Source organism: Leucoraja erinacea, chromosome 31 (genome assembly GCF_028641065.1).
Source record: "Leucoraja erinacea ecotype New England chromosome 31, Leri_hhj_1, whole genome shotgun sequence".
NCBI lineage: Eukaryota > Metazoa > Chordata > Chondrichthyes > Rajiformes > Rajidae > Leucoraja > Leucoraja erinaceus.
This window is the reverse complement of record NC_073407.1, coordinates 19056658-19076276: the sequence shown is the minus strand read 5'-3', so window position 1 is coordinate 19076276 and position 19619 is coordinate 19056658. Positions and strand designations below refer to the sequence as shown.

Sequence of the window (19619 nt, the reverse complement as noted above, 5' to 3'; positions counted from 1 at the left end):
ACTTGGTGTGTGCAACTTGCTGTAAGGGTCAATATATATCAGACCCAAAGGAATCTTGGTATCATTGGGTGAGAGCGGCAGTCCGAGGACAAACAGAATATAATTTTGATAAAATGGCATATAACAGCCATTGAATGTTTTTGGAAGTCTGGGCAGATGCCGTTTTTACCGAGTTAAAATCTTGAAATTCCCTACCGATTATCATTATTGGAGCATCTCTACACAAACTACAATCATAAAGTAGTCACACTTGAATGCAGCACAAAATAAATGCTGTCTTTTCCAGCATGAAAATTAAATTATAACAGAGCTAGGGATTACCTTTCGTCCTGAGAGACTCCACCATATACAGGTTCATCTTTTGGTTTTGGGTGTTTGTAATAAACAAGCTGGTGCTAAACAAGGATTAATGTCGAACATGATAATCCTTGAAATTGAATTTAGAATTTCACCTGGGTGATCATTCCAAACTTTGATCATACAAGATCTGTGACAAATTGTGTTTATGACAATGTTTCACATTCGAAGAGAAAGACACTGGAAAAATAAAGACAGAAGAAACATCAAAACTAAAAATACTTTATTTTCTGGCACTTCACAGTGCAAGCCCAGTTCAGCACATCCAAATGCAGAATTAGAGCCATGCCATTACTGTGACTTCAGGTAATCTGACAGGGTGAAATTATAAAATACAAACTGAAACAAACAATTCAATCCAAATGTTCTATGCTGATGTATAATATCCTCTTAACGCTTAAACTCACTATTAACTTGTTCCTCTATTGCTTTTTTCCTTTCGTACTTATCTAATTAACCATTACTGCCAGTTTTGCTAATCACCCCAATATTTTGTTGAGTCCTGTTCCAGCGAGTTCTGATTTCCCATTATTCTATGCATAATTAAGTAACCCTGCATTATCCTAATCTTATAGTCACCAGTTTTGATCTCCCCTTTATAACTACCATATCATGATCAAAGGTCTCAAACCCATTATCCCACAACTCAACCACAATTTTCCAATCTTTTCAATTAGTTATATGTCCTTGATTCTGGTAACAATTGCTGCTCACATTATAAAGACAAGACATGCACATTGTCCTTAGTATGGTTTAGCCCAAGTTTGAACAATTTCAATATACATGTTACCCAAACTAATAAGACATTTCCATTGTCTCATGCGAGTGCATGTCACTTATCTCAGCAATCAGAAAAGTTTACAGCAAACCCACTCTCCAGTGAAACAATAGAACCAAGGCTATAATTGAGTCCAATACTTCTAATAATAAATTTCCATAACATACTGATCTTAATCAAACCAGCTGCAGCACGCTATAACTGAAGTAAATAAAACAGCTTCAACCACAACAGGTATTAACACTTTCCACATTTACAGTAAACTTGTAGCAATTTGCAACCATACACAGCAACGAATCTCCAGGGAGAAAATATATTAAGAATAAACAAATATTTTAAAAGCTCACGCAAGGAATAGCCGAGTTGTTGGCCCCGCTGAGATGTGAATGTATCACAAAGTTCTCTGATGATTTACTAAATGCCAGGGTTAACACCATAAGTGACATATGAATAACTACAAGGTAAATGGAAACGCATTGCATAAAAAAAGTTCAGAAGTGTTTAAAAACAAAGAAACCAACGTTCAATAAGCAGTCCGGCCTGTTAACTTATCGCAACAAAATTGGGGCTTGGATGACGGGATTTAATCTCGACATTAATAAAGCGGGTGTGTTGCAGTTGCAGGGCAAAGGGTGGAAAACTGCTAGATAAATAAACCACAACGTTCAATACAGTAAGACGGGACCTAAATGAGGTGACGTACATTCTAAATGGTCAAAAACTAAAAACCATAGAGATGGGGAAAAAGTCATGGTCACAGAGATGGATCACTAAAATCTCATGGATGATAACAAACGTAATCAAGAAAGCTGATGGAATTTATGTAACAGGAAGAGTGAAGAGAGTGAGCCAAACTAAGAGTGGTTCAGCATATCCCACAGAGATGGGCTCATGTAAGTTCCTGTTGATCTGGACAAAGAAAGTTGTGTTGCTGAACTTCAATGAAAACAGATTCCACAGAGAATATTTTCCATTTAAAATTCAGATGTTTCATTAAATTTTTCTAATTGATACAACATGAAAAAAAACTCTAATTTTACAACAAAATGAACATCCTTGTCCTTAATTTTGAAATGATTTTATTTTTCTTCTTTAAGTGCATAAAATATTTAAAATACTGCAACTGGATTTAAGGCTTCTTCAATCAGCTGTAAAAAAAGACTAAATGCAGGCAGATTTAAATTTAGTAATATGATTCCTGTATATCTGTTTCCATTATGTCAATTTATGATGCAAAACGTGTTTGTGATCAACAAAAAACATTTTCAGCATAACTCTCCCGCAATTCAAGTTATTTCTAAAACACTGTAAGATTAAACCAAGTTACTAGTAATACTCCCACGATTACTTTGCAAAACAATTACCACTCTGCTGTTGCAGTTCCACATAATAAAGCAGAGTCAGGCTCTGATTTTACTTCATACACAGCATGGAGAGAAACACCATTCAGGATGAAGCAGCATGTTTGACCAGTAGTCCATTCACTCCCGGTCCGCTCTGAAAGAGGTATGTATTGTTCTCAGGTTCCATTGTAACAAGACTTCTTCAGCAGCGCGTTGAAACCCGATGCCTCCATCTCCTAAAACTCTAAGAGCTTTGGACTACATGGGACACGATCAACAGCAGATGATACAGGTAATACACTATTGCATCTTAGATATTTTCTTCCACTCATTCGATTTCACACTACTAAGGTCCTGGAATTGTCCTACTGACTGCACCACAGTAGAATACGTGTTTATGGCAGAGGTCTATCACCTTTTCAAAGGTAACCTCGGGATTAATAATAGATGCCAACCCATATCATGAGAAATTAATGTTTGAAAAGCTCACCACTGTGCAGAGAGCACTCCAGAAAACTGAAATGCCAGGTTTAAAAATGGTCCTTGGATTTCCATAATTATTGATAAATTGGTCATTTTATACAAGAAATTGATGCATCAAACATATTTCTGATATATCCAGGAATGGGTATGTCTTTCTCTCTCTTCCCCACACTTCAAACAGAAGGTTTACGGATTATGCAATTTGTAGCTTGCTATTGGATATACATTACATCCATCCCTTTGTGATCTATTACCTGAAATATACTGTAGCTGCAAGATTATTCTCAAAAGTATTTTTCTAAAGGCGTGAAAAGTTGCCCTGTTTCTTTCATTGTATATTTGTCTGTGGTAAACGTCAAAACTTCAATTTTGCAGCCATATTTAAGATTAGAAACATGGTCATATGATCTTCAGAACAGATGCATGCTTCTCATGAATTAAAGATCTTCAACCTGTAGGAACAGTCCATTTGTTATCCTCACCAATGTAAAGCATTTTTTAGTCAAATGGTATTTCAAATTGTCTTTTGAATGATATATTGACAAGTCCAAACAGCACTTAAATTTTGGAAAAAACATTTTTGTTTAGTTTATATGATTTTCTCTTTGACAAAACAAAATGTTTACGTTTCACAGTGGCATTAAACAGCTAATACCAGGGAACACAATGCCCAGAACTGGCACCAGAGGAATACCATTGCAGACATGAATCAGGTATTAAGATAGTAGTGCAGATGCCCAAAAAACAGCATGTGACAGTATCTTATAACCACCAATGAAGCAGGTTTATTCTGTTATTTTGCCTTCTGTATTTTAATCCTCTGGTTAATCTGTTTTCTGACCTGGACATGCTGACAATGAAGTAATCTTGCAGTTCTTATTTGAGTCCTGTTTAATCTGTTTTCTTTGTAGGCTTTCTGTTTTTCCACATAACTATGGCAATAAATGTTCCTGGAATGAGAAGATAACAGGATATTGTCAACTTGAAAATAGAAACATGCCATTAAGGCCAACAGGCTTTTAAAAACTATGAACAGAGGCCTTGAGAGTTTAAATAGAGCATGAACCTTGCAGGTAACCAACTGATGATCCCACAGTAAAGAATCATCCTGGAAAGAGTAGAACAAGGTATCCGTCTGAAGAAGGGTTTCAAGCTTAAAGCGTTGCCAACACATGTTCTGCAGAGATGCTGCCTGACCCACCGAGCTATTCCGGAACTTTGTGTTCTACCCAGGAAAGAGTGGTCATTTATGGTAGAATTTAAATTTCAGTTTGAGGATGAGAAACCTGGATCTGAAATCAGTATTCAAAATTGTCATGAGGACAGTTAAACTAAAATTGACTAGGAAAATCAATTGAGGAGTATTGTTCAGCAGCGGTAGATATCTATGGGACTAACTTAAATGGGCATCTTGGTTGGCATAGATCAGTTTGGTGGAAGGACCTGTTTCCGTGCTGTATGACTCTTATTAGATTTTTTTTATTAATTTAATCAAATGTATATTTCTGCAAGGACAAATGGTATCAATTTTAAAGGTTTATAATGTTGCTACTATGACAAAGGGGAAGCAAAGGAATGCTGCAAAGTACTTCAGTAAAGTACTTTGAAGTATAGTTAGCGTCAGTTAACTAAAGAAGTCAGAGTAATTAAGTGACGGGCAGAAATTATATTGAAACAAGTACTACGCAATGAGAGGGAGAAATCTGAGCACTTACCCACTAATAAAACCAGGAGCAGACCAGCAACAGCGGGCAAGATCACGGCATATTCTCGTGGCAAGAAATAGCTGTGAAGAATATGTCTACCATCCACAAATGGCTGCAAACACAATAATTAATTTGATCAGCAGGTTTAAAGTAAGATAAAGTGCGAAAAGTCATTTGGAGCAGATCTCTGAAAGGGGAGAAACAGGCACAACAAAATTATTATTCTTAGGTCAGAGCCTCAAATTACTCGTGTCTGATATTATTTCCTGATTATTTCTAAGGATTTTTGATTTGTGTATTCCAATAATCTATGTGCTTGATAAATAGCAGTGGAATATTTCGTGAAGTTCTGAGGATATGAAAAGTGGGCATACAATCAACATAATTTCCTTTTGCCTTGAGTGAATAACTGCAATGCAAATAAATTAAAAAATAGGTTGTAATGTTTGAAAAATAAAAAATGGCATTGGTAAATTATACACAAACGTGTTGGATTGTTACGGAAGCACAATGGGGAAGAAGTCTGCCATTTTCATCCATTCATGCTGCACAACGTACTCTTGACTGCCATGTGGACTACAGCCCTCTCCGTAATGTTTGGGACAAAGATCCATCATTTAGTTATTTGCCTCTGTACTCCACAATTTGAGATTTGTAACAGAAAAAAAATCACATGTGGTTAAAGTGCACATTGTCAGATTTTATTAAAGGGTATTTTTATACATTTTGATTTCACCATGTAGAAATTACAGCTGTGTTTATACATAGTCCCCCCCCCCCCCCCCCCATTTCAGGGCACCATAATGTTTGGGACACACGGCTTCACAGGTCTTTGGAATTGCTCAGGTGTGTTGAATTGCCTCCTTAATGCAGATATAACAGAGCTCTCAGCACCTAGTCTTTCCATCACCTTTGGAAACTTTTATTGCTGTTTATCAACATGAGGACCAAAGTTGTGCCAATGAAAGTCAAAAAAACCATTATGAAACTGACAAACAAGAATAAAACAGTTAGAGACATCAGCCAAACCTTAGGCTTACCAAAATCAACTGTTTGGAACATCATTAAGAAGAGAGCATTGGTGAGCTTACTAATCGCAAAGGGACTGGCAGGCCAAGAAAGATCTCCACAGCTGACGATAGAAGAATTCTCTCTATAATAAAGAAAAAATACCTGTCCGACAGACCAGAAACACTCTTCGGGAGTCAGGTGTGGATTTGTCAATGACCACTGTCTGCAGAAGACTTTATGAACAGAAATACAAAGCCTTTACTGCAAGATGCAAACCATTGGTTAGCTGCAAAAATAAGATATCCAGATTACAGTTTGCCAAGAAGTACTTAAAAGAGCAACCACAGAGAATCACAGATTCTTGCGGACAGATGAGACGAAGATTAACTTATATCAGAGTGATGGCAAGAGCAAAGTATGGAGGAGAGAAGGAACTGCCCAAGATCCAAAGCATACCACCTCATCTGTGAAACATGGTGGTGGGGGTGTTATGGCCTGGATATGTGTGGCTGCTGAAGGTACTGGCTCACTTATCGTCATTGATGATACAACTGCTGATGGAGCATAATGAATTCTGAAGAAGACACATCCTATCTGCTCAAGTTCAAACAAATGCCTCAAAACTCATTGGCCGGCAATGACAATGATCCCAAACATACTGCTAAAGCAACAAAGGAGTTTTTCAAAACTAAAAAATGCTCAATTCTTGAATGGCCAAGTCAATCACACGATCTGAACCAATTGAGCATGCCTTTTATATGCTGAAGAGAAAACTGAAGGGAATGAGCCCCTCAAACCAAGCATAAGCTAACGATGGCTGCAATACAGGCCTGGCAGAGCATCACCAGAGAAGGCACCCAGCAGCTGGTGATGTCCATGAATCGCAGACTTCAAGCAGTCAATGCATGCAAAGGATATGCAACAAAATATTAAACATGATTACTTTCATTTACATGACATTGCTGTAACCCAAATATTATAGTGCCCTGAAATAGGAGACTATGTTTCAACGCTGCTTTAATTTCTACATGGTGAAAGCAAAATGTATAAAAATGGCCTTTATTAAATTCTGACAACGTGCACTTTAACCACATATGATTTTTTTAAATTACAAATCTCAAATTGTACAAATAAATAATTGATGGGTCTTTGTCCCAAACATTACGGAGGGCACTGTAGTTTCTAAATCACGTACAGAAAGACAATAACTCGGTATGGGTAAATGTGGGTTAGCAACACCCATGGGGTGGAAGATTGCAACCTTCACGTGGTCCACCCTGTTTCGACTAATGCAATCAACTTGATGTGTACAAACGCAAGATCAAATAGAACAAGTTGTCCTACAACTTTAAGCTGTGCACGCCACACGAAAGAAGAAGCAACACCCATATCCCGAGAGTAAATAAGGATTAATTTGTGTATTTGGATGACTAAATCAGTAATATAAGCATTATGTCAACATTACTTAAGTTAATACATCTACATTTTAAAAATCGATACTCACCAACACAATGACCCATATAGTGTAGTACGAGAAAAGTAGCAAGCTGAAGCCCACTAGTCCCATCCCGACTAGTTGGTCTACTCCTGTAGCCTGAGAGGGAGAGAAAGAGAGAAATTTGGTAAACAAGACAAACATAGTTCTGTCATCTCTGCTGCACTACATAGTTGTCAAAGTCAAGTCAATGCCTACACAAGTATCGGCTTCTTCAGAGGGACATGTAACTTTCCAGCAAACTCACTGACTGCTCCAAATGTCACAGCCTTAGTGCAATAAAATACACAACATTTTACACATGTGTTATCAACAGCCCGCTGGCCATGTATTCAAACAAAAAGTGCATCTAATATGCAATACCCTAACTGGAGGGATTACTCACAAGTGTAATACAGAATCAATTCCTTCAAATTTAGTTTAGATATTTTTTAATGGAAGAAGAGGGGTCTTGCAAATGAACATTTGCTTGAATATGCATTGAGCATTCCTGGTTTCTAATAAAACACAGAATGGATGCACCTATAGAAACACCTCATGGTGTAGACCATTTCACTCTTTGACATTCTGATTTCCTGCAACAGCCTCCGTGGGCTCACTGATAATTGCTGCCGATGTGGCAATCTGTCCCAGTTGCACAACATTATTCACTGTCCAGTTTAAGACACAGAACTGTACAGCACAACAAGCTCTTCAGTCCACAATGTCTATGCTGGACATCAATCAATCAATCAGTTTTATTCGTCACATTGCACATAAAGTGCAAGAGAAATGAATTTGCCAGCAGCGGTACAATAATAAAGAACACACCACCACAATAAAAAATTTACACAAACATCCACCACAGCATTCATCACCGTAGTGGAAGGCACAGAAATTGGCCAGTCCTCCTCCATTTTCCCCCGTGGTCGGGACCTCCATCTCCGCAGCTGTTGCTGCGGGCGTCCAGATGGTAAGAGACAAAGTCAAGGTAAGTCCAGGATCGGCTCTTCCCCACCGGAGACCGCGGCTTCAGGATGGTGTAGGCCGCAGGCCGGCGGTCGAAGATTTAAAGTTCCCGCCGCGCCGCAGCCAGAAGCACTGCAGACTGCAGGGCCGGCGGTCAAAGCTCCCCTCCAGGGGTGATAGTAAGTCCATGCCGCGCCCACGGTAGAAGTTGGCCGCGGGCCGGCGGTATACCAAGGTAAACTAATCTCATCTCTGTCTGCATGTGATTCATAGCCCTTCATTCCCTGCATATCCATGTGCCTGTCTAAAAGCCTCTGAAATGTCACTATCGTATCTGCCTCCACCATCACCCTTCGCAGCGCGTGCCAAGCACCCACAAAATAAAAATTGTCTTGCACATCTCCTTTAAACATTCCCTATGCCTTCTAATCTTTGCCATTTCCTCTCTGACTCTTTATATAACTCAGTTAGATATATTAAAAACACTGAGTTAGATTGACTTGACAATTTTTCTGGATTTTTTTTCCCCATTTGCTAATCTTTATACCTCAAATTTATTGGCGATAAAATATTCCGAGGCACTTCATAGAAATATCAAGCAAGCTCTGTCACAGTGTTAAGTATGAATATTGTAATTGAATAGTCACATTTTAAAATAATGGTGCAGCAAGTAGAATTGCTGCCTCACAGCACGAGTAACACAAACTCAATCCTGACCTCTGGAGCTCTGTGTGTGGAATTTGCACATTTTCCCCGTACTGCATGGGTTTTTTTTGAGTGCCTCAATTTTCCCTACATCCCAAATGTGTTGCTAAATTAATTGGCCATCAAATTGCCCCTAGCTTGTGGTAGAATCTGTGGAGAGTTAATGGGAACGTGGGGAAAGTAAAATGGGATTAGTGTAACAATGGGTGCTTGATGATTGGCAAGGACAAGGGGGGGTAGGGGGGGAGGGCAGCTTATTTGCTGTATCTATGATCCATTTATCTACAGACCAAGCAGATTCACACTGCTACACCTTTGATACACAGAAAACGAATGAATTGAAGAAGCTGTTGAATGTAAAAATTAGCTCAGTTACACAAATGAGGATAATCTTGGAGGGAAGCTGGATTAACCGTTAAAGGAGAAAGTGAAAGCTCCTCAGGCCATTCTAGTGTGGACGGAAGTATAGATGGAAATGAAGTCCATAGTAAAGATGAGACAGTTGGCAAAAAGGCACTAACTGTCAAAGTGACAGAGGGCATCACAGACATTATGGATAAGGGGGGGGGAACAGGGAATTGTATCAGGAAGGCTGGAAATATCATCAAGAATCACTCTCCCCCCAATCCAAAGGGTCCACTTCCTCTGCCCTTTATTTGTTGCACCTGACCATCAAGGCTGAGCAGACGAGGAAAGAGCTGAGCAGACACCGCCCAGGCAAAGCCATGGGTCCCGATGATGTCAGCCCTAGGATAATCAAGGCGTGTGCCAGCCAGTTGTGCGGAGTACACCAGCATATCTTCATCCTGAGCCTGGAGAGGGTTCCTGTGATATGGAAGACATCCTGCCTGGTTCCTGTACCAAAGAGGACACGTCCCAGCTCCTCCAATGACTATAGACTGGTGGTGCCGACTTCACACATCATGAAGTCACTGGAGAGGCTGGTGCTCACTCACCTACAACCCTTGGTTAAACCAGACCTGGACCCCCTGCAGTTCGTTTACCAAACAAAGATGGGGGTTGAGGGCACCATCATCGACCTGCTCCACCGTTCCTATGCTTACCTGGATAAGCTGGGAAGCACTGTGAGAGTAATGTTTTTTTTTTTTACTTCTCTAGTGCTTTTAACACCATCCGGCCTGCACTGCTAGGGAGCAAACTGACAAAGATGTGTGTGGATGTTCCATTGGTGTCCTGGATCAGTAACTATTTGATTGGACGACCACAATTTGTCAGGCTACAGAATTGTGTCTCGGACATGGTAGTGAGCGACACACGGGCCCCACAAGGTTTGATCTGTAGTTTTTGCACCTTACCCTTCCATATCTCAAGTCTCCCTTCCCCCTGACTCTCAGTCTGAAGATGGGTCTCGACCCGAAACACCACCCATTCCTTCTCCCCAGAGATGCTGCCTGGCCCGCTGAGTTACTCCAGCATTTTGTGTTTACCTTCGGTGTGGGGTAGGGGGTAGGGTGTTGACCAGGGGGTGAGGGGGATGTAGACCGGGGGGGGGGGGGGGGGGGGGGGGACTGTGGAGGAAGGAATTGCAGAGACTGGTTTAAACCGTAGACACAAAATGCTGGGAGTAACTAAGCGGGACAGGCAGCATCTCTGGAGAGAAGGAATGGGTCACATTTCGGGTCGAGACCCTTCTTCAGATCTGGATGAATTCATCCCATGTTTTAGTGTGACACTGTTTCTTCCTGCTGAGACCCTTCTTCAGACCGAGGGTCAGGAGAAAAGAGACTAGAGATACCGGATGGGTACAGAGCATGTAATGTGTGAAAAGGGCGGGGACTGCCTGGCGGACTGAACGACGGACGGACTCATCTTCCACGGCGTCGCTTGCTCAGGTCGGAATCAGACTGAGCAAATCACTGTGGGGGGCGGGCGGTCCGGGGGAGGAGAGGGTGTGGGTTCGGGCCGGGTGTGGACCGTGGGCTGGGGGCCAGGTGTAGGCTGGAGCTGGAGCTGGGGGCTGGGGGGGCTGGGGCTGGGAGACTGGGGACTGGGGACTAGGGGCTGGGGACTGGGGACTGGGGCTGGGGACTGGGGACTGGGGGGGACTGGGGACTGGGGGGGGTGGGGACTGGGGCCTGGGGGGGGACTGGGGGACTGGGGACTGGGGGGGGACTGGAGCTGGGGGGGCTGGGGGGGGGGGCTGGGGGCTGGGGCTGGGACTGGGGAGGGGGCTGGGGGCTGGGACTGGGGCTGGGGGGACTGGGGGCTGGGGACTGGGGGGACTGGGGGACTGGGGCTGGGGACTGGGGGCTGGAGGCTGGGGACTGGGGACTGGGGCTGGGGACTGGGGGCTGGAGGCTGGGGACTGGGGGACTGGGGCTGGGGACTGGGGACTGGAGGCTGGGGGGGGACTGGGGCTGGGGACTGGGGCTGGGGACTGGGGGCTGGGGGCTGGGGACTGGGGGAACTGGGGCTGGAGGCTGGGGACTGGGGCTGGGGACTGGGGACTGGGACTGGGGGCTGGGGGGACTGGGGGGGGGGCTGGAGGCTGGAGCTGGGGACTGGGGGCCGGGGGGCTGGGCTGGGGCTGGAGCCGGGACTGGGGCTGAAGCTGGGGGCTGGGACTGGGGACTGGAGACTGGGAGCTGGGGACTGGAGCTGGAGCAGGGGCTGGGGGTTGGGAGCTGGGGCTGGGGCTGGGGCTGGGGACTGGGGCTGGGGCTGGGACTGGGGGACTGGGGCTGGGGGCCAGGTGTAGGCTGGAGCTGAAGCTGGGGACTGGGGGCTGGGGACTGGGGCTGGGGACTGGAGCTGGAGCAGGGGCTGGGGTTGGGAGATGGGAGATGGGACTGGAGTCGCCGCCGGTCTGAGCGCCTCTCACTCACCATGGTCACCACCTTGCGCAGCGAGCCGTCAACTTCCGGGTCACGTGGGCCGCGCCTCCCGCTCCCGCCCGGCAGCTTCCGGGAGAAGCTTCCAGTTTGGCCCCTCAGTCAGTCAGCCCCGCATCACGTGGTACAGTCAGCGGGCCGGTGTATAATCACCCAGACTGCCCGGGCTCGCCCGCTCAGCCATTCCTTCACCCGCCGGAGCCGGACAGAGCGCATGCGCGTCCCACAGCGCCCACTGCTGGCGGACTGTGGTAATGACAGCGAGCAGCTGGTGACGTGGCTCAGCCCCTGGAATGCAGCTGATGTCATGGCCCAGCCTCCCCTCCCCCCCCCCACCACCTCTGCTCCACATTACTGTGTGTTGTTAGCAGGGATTGAAATCAAAGTTCCAAAACCTGTTGGCATAAGGATCTGCATATGCTAGAATTTTGTTTCACGTTCCTCCACGCTTTGCAGATAAGAAGGAGTCTATTCCTTGGAGCGCAGGACGATAAGGGGTGGTCTTATTAAGGTGTATAACATCATGAGAGGAATAGATTGGGTCGATGCAGACAGAGCCTCTTGCCCAGAGTAGGGGAATCGAAAACCATAGGTTTAAGGTGAGGGAGGGGGGTTAGATCTAATAGAAACCTGATGGGTAACTTTTTCACACAAAGGGTGGTAGGTAGAAACATGGAAAAATAGGTGCAGGAGTAGGCCATTCGAACCAGCACCACCATTCAATATGATCATCCAAAATCAGTACCCTATTCCTGCTTTCCCCCCCATATCCCTTGATTCCTTTAGTCCGAAGAGCTAAACCTAACTCTTGAAAGCATTGGCCTTCACTGTTCTGTGGCAGAGAATTCCACAGATTCACAACTCTGGGTGATTTTTTTTTCCTCATCTCATTCATTTCTAAATGACCTACCCATTGTTAAACTGTGACTCCTGGTTCTGGACTTCCCCAATAACAGGAAAATGTTTACTGCATCTAGCCTGTCCACTCCTTTAAGAATTTTATATGGAGTATAATAATACAAATTTTATTTTCAGGCACCTTTCAAATCTCAAAGACACCTTACAAAGATTAACAGAAGAGAAAAAAACATATAGTCGGAGAAAAATAAATAATAAGGACATCATCAATATACAAATTAAAGATAGAAATCGTTCCAAAGACACAAAATCAAAAAACACAATGTGAATATGTAACGAGCTGCGGGAGGAGGTAGTTGAGGCAGGGACTATCACGACGTTTAAGATACATTTAGACAGGTACATGTTTAGTGGGATATGGGCCAACTGCAGGCAGGTGGGACTAGCGTAGATGGGACATGTGGCGTGGGCACGTTCAGCTGAAGGGCCTGTTTCCACACTGACACACAATGACACTCAGGGTCTCGACCCAAAACATCACCTATCCATGTTCCCCAGAGATGCTGCTTAATCTGCTGAGTTATTCTATCTTTTATTGTCCTTTTGCTTCTCTATCCAGTTTTATCAGAATATTATTCATCATGCCTACCAGATTTCTCTTTAAATGATCCATGCTCCTAAATCACTCTTATCCCTCTTCACAACTAACTTCTTTCTATCATCAGCATATTTAGTAATCACTCCACGCCTTCGCCAAGTCATTCGTATAAATAGCAAACAACATCTGAAGCCCCAGCATCAATCTCGGCAGCATGCCAGAAGATGATCCATTTGTGCCTAGATTCCTATTAACTATTCATGATAACATTACTTCCTATTCTATAAACTTTTATTTTCTGTGATAATCTTTAACTTGGCACATTATCTAATGTCTTTTGGAAATTCAAGTGCATTTAAATTGGTTCCTCTTTGCTAACAAAGAAGTCAAACAATTTGGTCAAACATAATTTCTCTTCAACAAAATTGTGTTGACAAAATTGAGTCGCTTTTCTGAGTATCTTGATGCCGTGGTCATTTTGCTAATCCTTGTTCACGCAAACTGCTACAACCTTATATCTATTGGATAAGTATAAATATTCTCTGGGGAATAACAATCATAACATGATAGAATTTCACAGTAAGTTTGAGTGACAAACAACTGTGCGCTCACAAGAGACTGCAGATGCTGTAATCTGGAGCAACAAAACAATCTGCTGGAGGAACTCAGCAGGTCGAGCAACATCCGTGGATGGAAAGGAAATGGTCAAAGTTCCCGGTGCAGGGTTTTAAACCGAAACGTTTCACCATTTCCTTTCGATCCGCAGATGGTGCTTGAGCTGCTGATTTCCTCCAGCAGATTGTTTGTAACTGCTCTGGGGAGACATGGTTCTACTGTTGCCATCTGGTTCCTCGTAATTTTTTCACCCATAGTCAAACGTTCTGTTCCTGTTCATTGACCAAATCTACAATAGATAATCAGAATCTACAATACACAACCTGCAATGAAAGAGTTGCTCAATGAATTTTCTTCCCCTCTGATACATTGCAGTACCCAAAGTTCAGATTCCAGTTCACCAGTTCCGAATCTAATTTCCTCGAACTGCAGCTACTTATTTCAAATGAGACTTGTTCTTGACATGACTATCACCTATCATTATCATTGAACTCTTTCCTGTGGCTATTTATAATATTTAAGATTATAACTCAGTTTATTCACTTTCAACTTTACATTTTGCTATGCTCTGCACTTTAGTGAACGTCAGAGATAAAGAAGTCTCCAACCTATTAGCTTCCCAATATGTTGTACATTGCTCACTTTCCATCCACAGATGCTGCCCGGCCTGCTGAGTCATTCCAGCACTGTTTTGCACCAGTCTCAGTCACAGTGTAGTCATTATTAGTTCCAGCTGACCACTTCAAATGGTGCACTATGGACATCTGTTTTGCACTGTTATGGTTACCTACTACTGTTATTAATTTATTGATTATTATATATTTATTTGTGTGGTGCTAATGGGCTTTTTAAGCTGCAGGTAAGAAATTAATTTGTCAGTTGGCAGTACATATGACAATCACTCGACTCTCGAGGTAGTTTTAAAGAATTTCTTCATGGAGAGGGAAGGAACTCCAGTTTGGAAACTACGCAGCTAAATACAGGGTCATTAATGGGTTAATTGATTAAATTTGAAGATGTACCTAAAATCAGAGTGCAGACATCTCAGATGTTTATAGGGCTGCAAGGGGTAGAGAGAATGAGCAAAGTAGGAACTTGAAAATAACAATTTTAAATCTGTGGAATTTTACCTTGATCAATAAAAGAGACAGTGTTATACCAATCAGCTGTGGAGGGTTGCACTAACCTGATGATTTCACTTAGCTACTACAATTTCTGTACCAATGAACGACTGCAAAGAGTGTCCTTTTAGTTGCCGACTTCAAATAAATACACTCCTCACTGTGGCATCATTTTAAACATAGTTGCATCGTGACGAATTCCTCTCCAAGATGCAGAGTACAGGGGTTGGGACTTTCAGCTGGCTATACTTGCTGCTGATATTACAGTCTTCTCCCTCTTTCTCCCAGAGATCAGAATGCATTAAGCTGAATTCCTGCAAATGCATAATGAAGGATGGATCAGGAGTAATTAATCTAGCAGCAGTGGGTGACGATAATGGATTTCTGGCAAGGGATAAATCTCTTACAACTAGTTCGCCTGGGGATTCTGATCTTAATATTCTTTACTCATTTAGCCCTTGTCGTCCATTTAGTGAACCTTTCATGTTTGCTTCTGACTGTTCGGATGTGGCTGTTTGCCTGATCTTCAGATACCAAGCCCAAGGGAGAGAGAATGTGAATTTTCACAACTATGGGAGGCACAAGCTGAATGAGTTCAATTATGATAACAAGTCAAAAATTCTCACTGTCACCTATTCAGGTAAGATTTCTCAATTTTTAAACATTTTATGTGAAGGATCCATGAATAAGTTTTGAAAACTAAACTTGTAAAGCTGGATGGATGGAGCTTGTGGGTCTGTTCTTGTTCCTAATGTTCTAACATCAACAGGTATTAGTTAAATGGGGACACAAGGAACTGCAAATGTTGGAATCGTGAGTGAAACACAAAGTGATGGGGGATCTCAGTCAGTCGGGCAGCATCTGTGGAGGGAACGGACAGGCGATATTTCAGGTCAGGGCTCCTCACCAATCTGAAGGGGCATCCGGACCTGCAACGTTGTCTGCCATTCCCTCCACAGATGCTACCTGACCCACCAAGTTCCCACAACACTTTGTATTTGGGTCAAGTATTAGTCAAGTTTAAGAGACCATATAAAAAACTGAAGAGGTTTGCACAAACAAGGAAATATAGATGCTGATTTACAAAAAAAAGTCACAAAGTGCTGGAGTAACTCAGCAGGCCAGGCAACATCAGAACATAGATGGGTGATGTCTCAGATCAGGACCTTTCTTCAGACTTAAGGGAATTTGTGCTCGTGTAAACATTTATTATGCATTGAAGAAATATGAAAGGAGGGCAAGTGCAGCCTGGGAGGAATTAAATGAAATATGCCAAGATTATAGCATCTCTTGTATCAGCAACAACACAAAGCTAACACTCCCCCCCCCCCCAAGTAGAAAATTCCCTCAAATTTCTGACTCTCGAGTTTAAAACCTACCACATCAAATAAGCTACGACAAACTGTTTCTAGTGTAACTTGTTGTCAAATTGTGTTTGATAACTCTACTGTGAAGTGCCTTTGCCTGTTAAATACACAGTGCCCTCCATAATGTTTGGGACAAAGACCCATCATTTATTTATTTGCCTCTGTACACCACAATTTGAGATTTGTAATAGAAAAAAAAAATCACATGTGGTAGAAGTGTACATTGTCAGATTTTAATATTTTTATACATTTTGGTTTCACCATGTAGAAATTACAGCTGTGTTTATACATAGTCCCCCCCCCCCCCCCCCATTTCAGGGCACCATAATGTTTGGGACACATGGCTTCACAGCCGTTTGTAATTGCTCAGGTGTGTTTAATTGCCTCCTAAATGCAGGTATAAGAGAGCTTTAATGTTTGAAGTGTTTTGGCTTATTTCACCGATCAAAAGGTACCAACAACTGTAAATTATTTTGTTCAACAAGGAACTGCAGATGCTGGAAGATCGAAGGTACACAAAAATGCTGGAGAAACTCAGCGGGTGCAGCAGCATCTAAGGAGCGAAGGAAATAGGTCTGAAGAAGGGTTTCGGCCCGAAACATCACCTATTTCCTTCGCTCCATAGATGCTGCTGCACCCGCTGAGTTTCTCCAGCATTTTTGTGTACCTTGTAAATTATTTTTGTTGCTTTGCTTACTTGCAGTGCATAGTTTTAATTCTCTTTATACCTTACAGCATCACCCAGCAGTTCACGGCAGACAGTGGTTCGATACATTTGCAGCTCCAGTCGCTCAGTGACTCCCTCTCAAGAACCAGAGAATCCCGATGTGTTATGGATTTCTATCGATAGCCCTTGTGCCTGCCCCAACAGCTGCAAGCCTACCGATGTGGGTCCAGGAACCATCATCTTAGTGGTGTTCAGCATAACTATTACAGCCTACTTCTTGTTTGGTGGGTTAATGGTAGCTTTCATTCAAGCAGCATTTTTAAACATAGAGGTCCTAATGCGATTCACAAAAATCATCAAAACTACAGGAGAAAAATTAAGGAAAAGCAGAGGGGGTGACCAAAAGTTAAATCAAAACTTTTAGTGATGTTCAAGGAAGGGCTAAAGGAGTAGAGGTGCAAAAACGTTACAAAGGAACTGCAAAGCATGGGATCTCGATTATTAATACGATTTGAGATGTTGACAGCTGGTTAGAGACCTGGGTTAGATCCTGACCTCAGATGCAGTCTGTGTGGAGTATGCACATTCTTCCTGTGACAGCTTGTTTCCTCTGGGTGATCCGGTTTCCTCCCAAAGACACGCTGAACTGTAGTTTAATCGGCCTCTGTAAATTGCCCTCCGTGTGAAGTGAGTGGATGAGAAAGTGGGATAACATAGAACTAGTGTGAATGGGTGATTGATGGTCAGCGTGGACTCAATGGGCCAAAGGGCTTATTTCTACAAGCCCTGTAAACTTGCTTTACATTAAAGGGAACAGTGGACGATAGAAGGGACAGCATCAGTTGCGGGTCAAGGATGGGACAGTGGTGGGGCGGGGTTAATTTACAAGCAGCCAAACATAACTTTATAGTGGAATTTCACGTGTTGAGAGAGATATGCGGTGGAAGGGGAAGATCGGCAAATGATTTAAACCCAAGAACTTAAAGTAAGGTATTTTGGTACCACAAAACATTATAGATCAATAAGCATAAGATGAAGCATGATTACAATTATCAATTAATATACTGCCTTGGTAAAGTGAAGACTCATTCGGCGGTGGGGAGTGGGGTGGGTGACAGCTCAGTGTACTGAAATAGTGTTGAATGGTCCGAGCCGTTTAACCAATTCAAATAAGTGCAGGAACATGTTTGTTGTCCAGACTGATATTTATCCCTCCACTAAAACAGATAATTTGGCAATTTATCATGTTTCAAACCAATTAAGTTATCTCTATTTTGGCTTAAGGAACATAACATACCTTAAGCCATTCTGATTCATTTTAAATGCTGTTGGACCTTGTTGCTAACAAGATACTACAAACAATATAGTTTTTTTGGTGCACATGATCCCTTAAGCTGCTAAATCCCTTGAACCATCAAATAACTATTTGTTTATGGCAACATGGAAGTGAGGAATCTGAAGTCTCTCTGGTTATTTTCTCAGGCTTGTGTGCATTCGATCCAGTCAGAACTCCGAATGGCATCGAAATTATTCCCAAGGAAAACATCTGGTTAAGCTTGTGCTTTGCGTGTGTGAAAAGAAGAAAGAGCACAAGACAGAGACATAACCGATTAAGCAATATACCAGATTAGCTTCTTTTGATCTGCAATACACACACACACAGTATTTGCTGCAAAACATTCAGATTTCATTTTTCCTTCCTTATTCAGATCGAATGTATTTAAAATGTGGTGTTATTTTATAGAAATTAGCTCAACAGCTTTGAAAGGCAAACTAAAGCATATTTCCCCATAGATTTAAAGCAAAATAACTCATGATGGTGCATCAATTATTTCCAAAATCTTTGTGCTGAGGTTCTGGCAAATGGTTTCCGGGGACTTCTTGTTAAAACCAACACTTTGGGAGTTAAACATTTTAACACGAGGTTGGGAGTAGAATATTTATTGCTTATGAATTCACAAATCAATGATAGAAATTCATCCAATGTGTTGTAAGAATTTGAGAGTACAATTACTATTTTAATCAATTGATGATCCAGAACCCTGAATGAATGACCCAGTGAATACATTCAAAAAATGGCTGTTCAGGAATTTTTATTTTCAAATTCATATTATTTCTACAATCCTTTGAAATGTTACTGGATGGGCAAGATCTTTGAAGGATTACAAATTGGCTAGCTTTACTGTAGCTTTATAGTGTGGTCATGGCACACTGAATGTGCTCTAAAGCTGTAATATTCTATGATATGTTTGGAGCTTCTTAAAAACTTTTGAAAGTATTCACTGTCTAGTTATTTGTTGAACACTATCAGTGCCTCAAAGGGTTGAATGTATAACCTGATATGTTCAAAGCTATACTTTAAGGAATCAACTCCCTCATGTATGCTGAATTTGCCATTTGCAGACAATGTTATGAGCTAACAACTGTCATTAAGTTTCAAAAATACGGAAATAGTTGGAGTTAGTGTAGGAACCTCTCCAAGGTCCTCTGTTGTTACGATGGTAACAAGTGACCTGTGATGCCATCCAGCAGATGAGCATACTGCCAATTCAGACCATGTTGTCTTGCGTGAGAGTTGACCATTTAGGCAAGTGAATAGGTCTGCAGAACCATAACAGGAGCCAAGGAAGTAGTGAAACAATAATTATTCCTTAATATACCCACTTTGCACATCACTCAAATTGGGTAGAGTGCAATGAAAACCCATATTTTACA

At 42.3% G+C, this 19619-nt stretch overlaps 2 protein-coding genes across 4 annotated transcripts; one reads left to right on the top strand and one right to left on the bottom strand.

Moving 5' to 3' along the window:
* Positions 1 to 2201: 2201 nt before the first annotated feature.
* Positions 2202 to 11822, bottom strand: dpm2 (dolichyl-phosphate mannosyltransferase subunit 2, regulatory). The gene is made up of 4 exons (XM_055660177.1): positions 11673 to 11822; positions 7183 to 7272; positions 4677 to 4779; positions 2202 to 3911 (listed from the first exon to the last, which is right to left on the bottom strand). Exons 1-4 carry the CDS (start codon positions 11673 to 11675, stop codon positions 3853 to 3855), a joined length of 255 nt encoding a protein of 84 aa, XP_055516152.1. The 5' UTR covers positions 11676 to 11822; the 3' UTR covers positions 2202 to 3852.
* LOC129712034 (uncharacterized) lies at positions 10561 to 19447 on the top strand. Of its 3 annotated transcripts, none has more exons than XM_055660176.1 (4): positions 10561 to 10679; positions 15344 to 15510; positions 16973 to 17188; positions 18387 to 19447. In XM_055660176.1, the coding sequence occupies exons 2-4, from the start codon at positions 15354 to 15356 to the stop codon at positions 18533 to 18535; spliced, it is 522 nt and encodes a 173-aa protein (XP_055516151.1). In that variant the 5' UTR covers positions 10561 to 10679; positions 15344 to 15353; the 3' UTR covers positions 18536 to 19447. The 3 variants fall into 3 exon arrangements, with proteins under 3 accessions (XP_055516151.1, XP_055516150.1, XP_055516149.1); XM_055660175.1 differs by having other exon boundaries at positions 10589 to 10679; positions 15326 to 15510; XM_055660174.1 differs by lacking the exon at positions 10561 to 10679 and having other exon boundaries at positions 14571 to 15510.
* Positions 19448 to 19619: the final 172 nt, after the last annotated feature.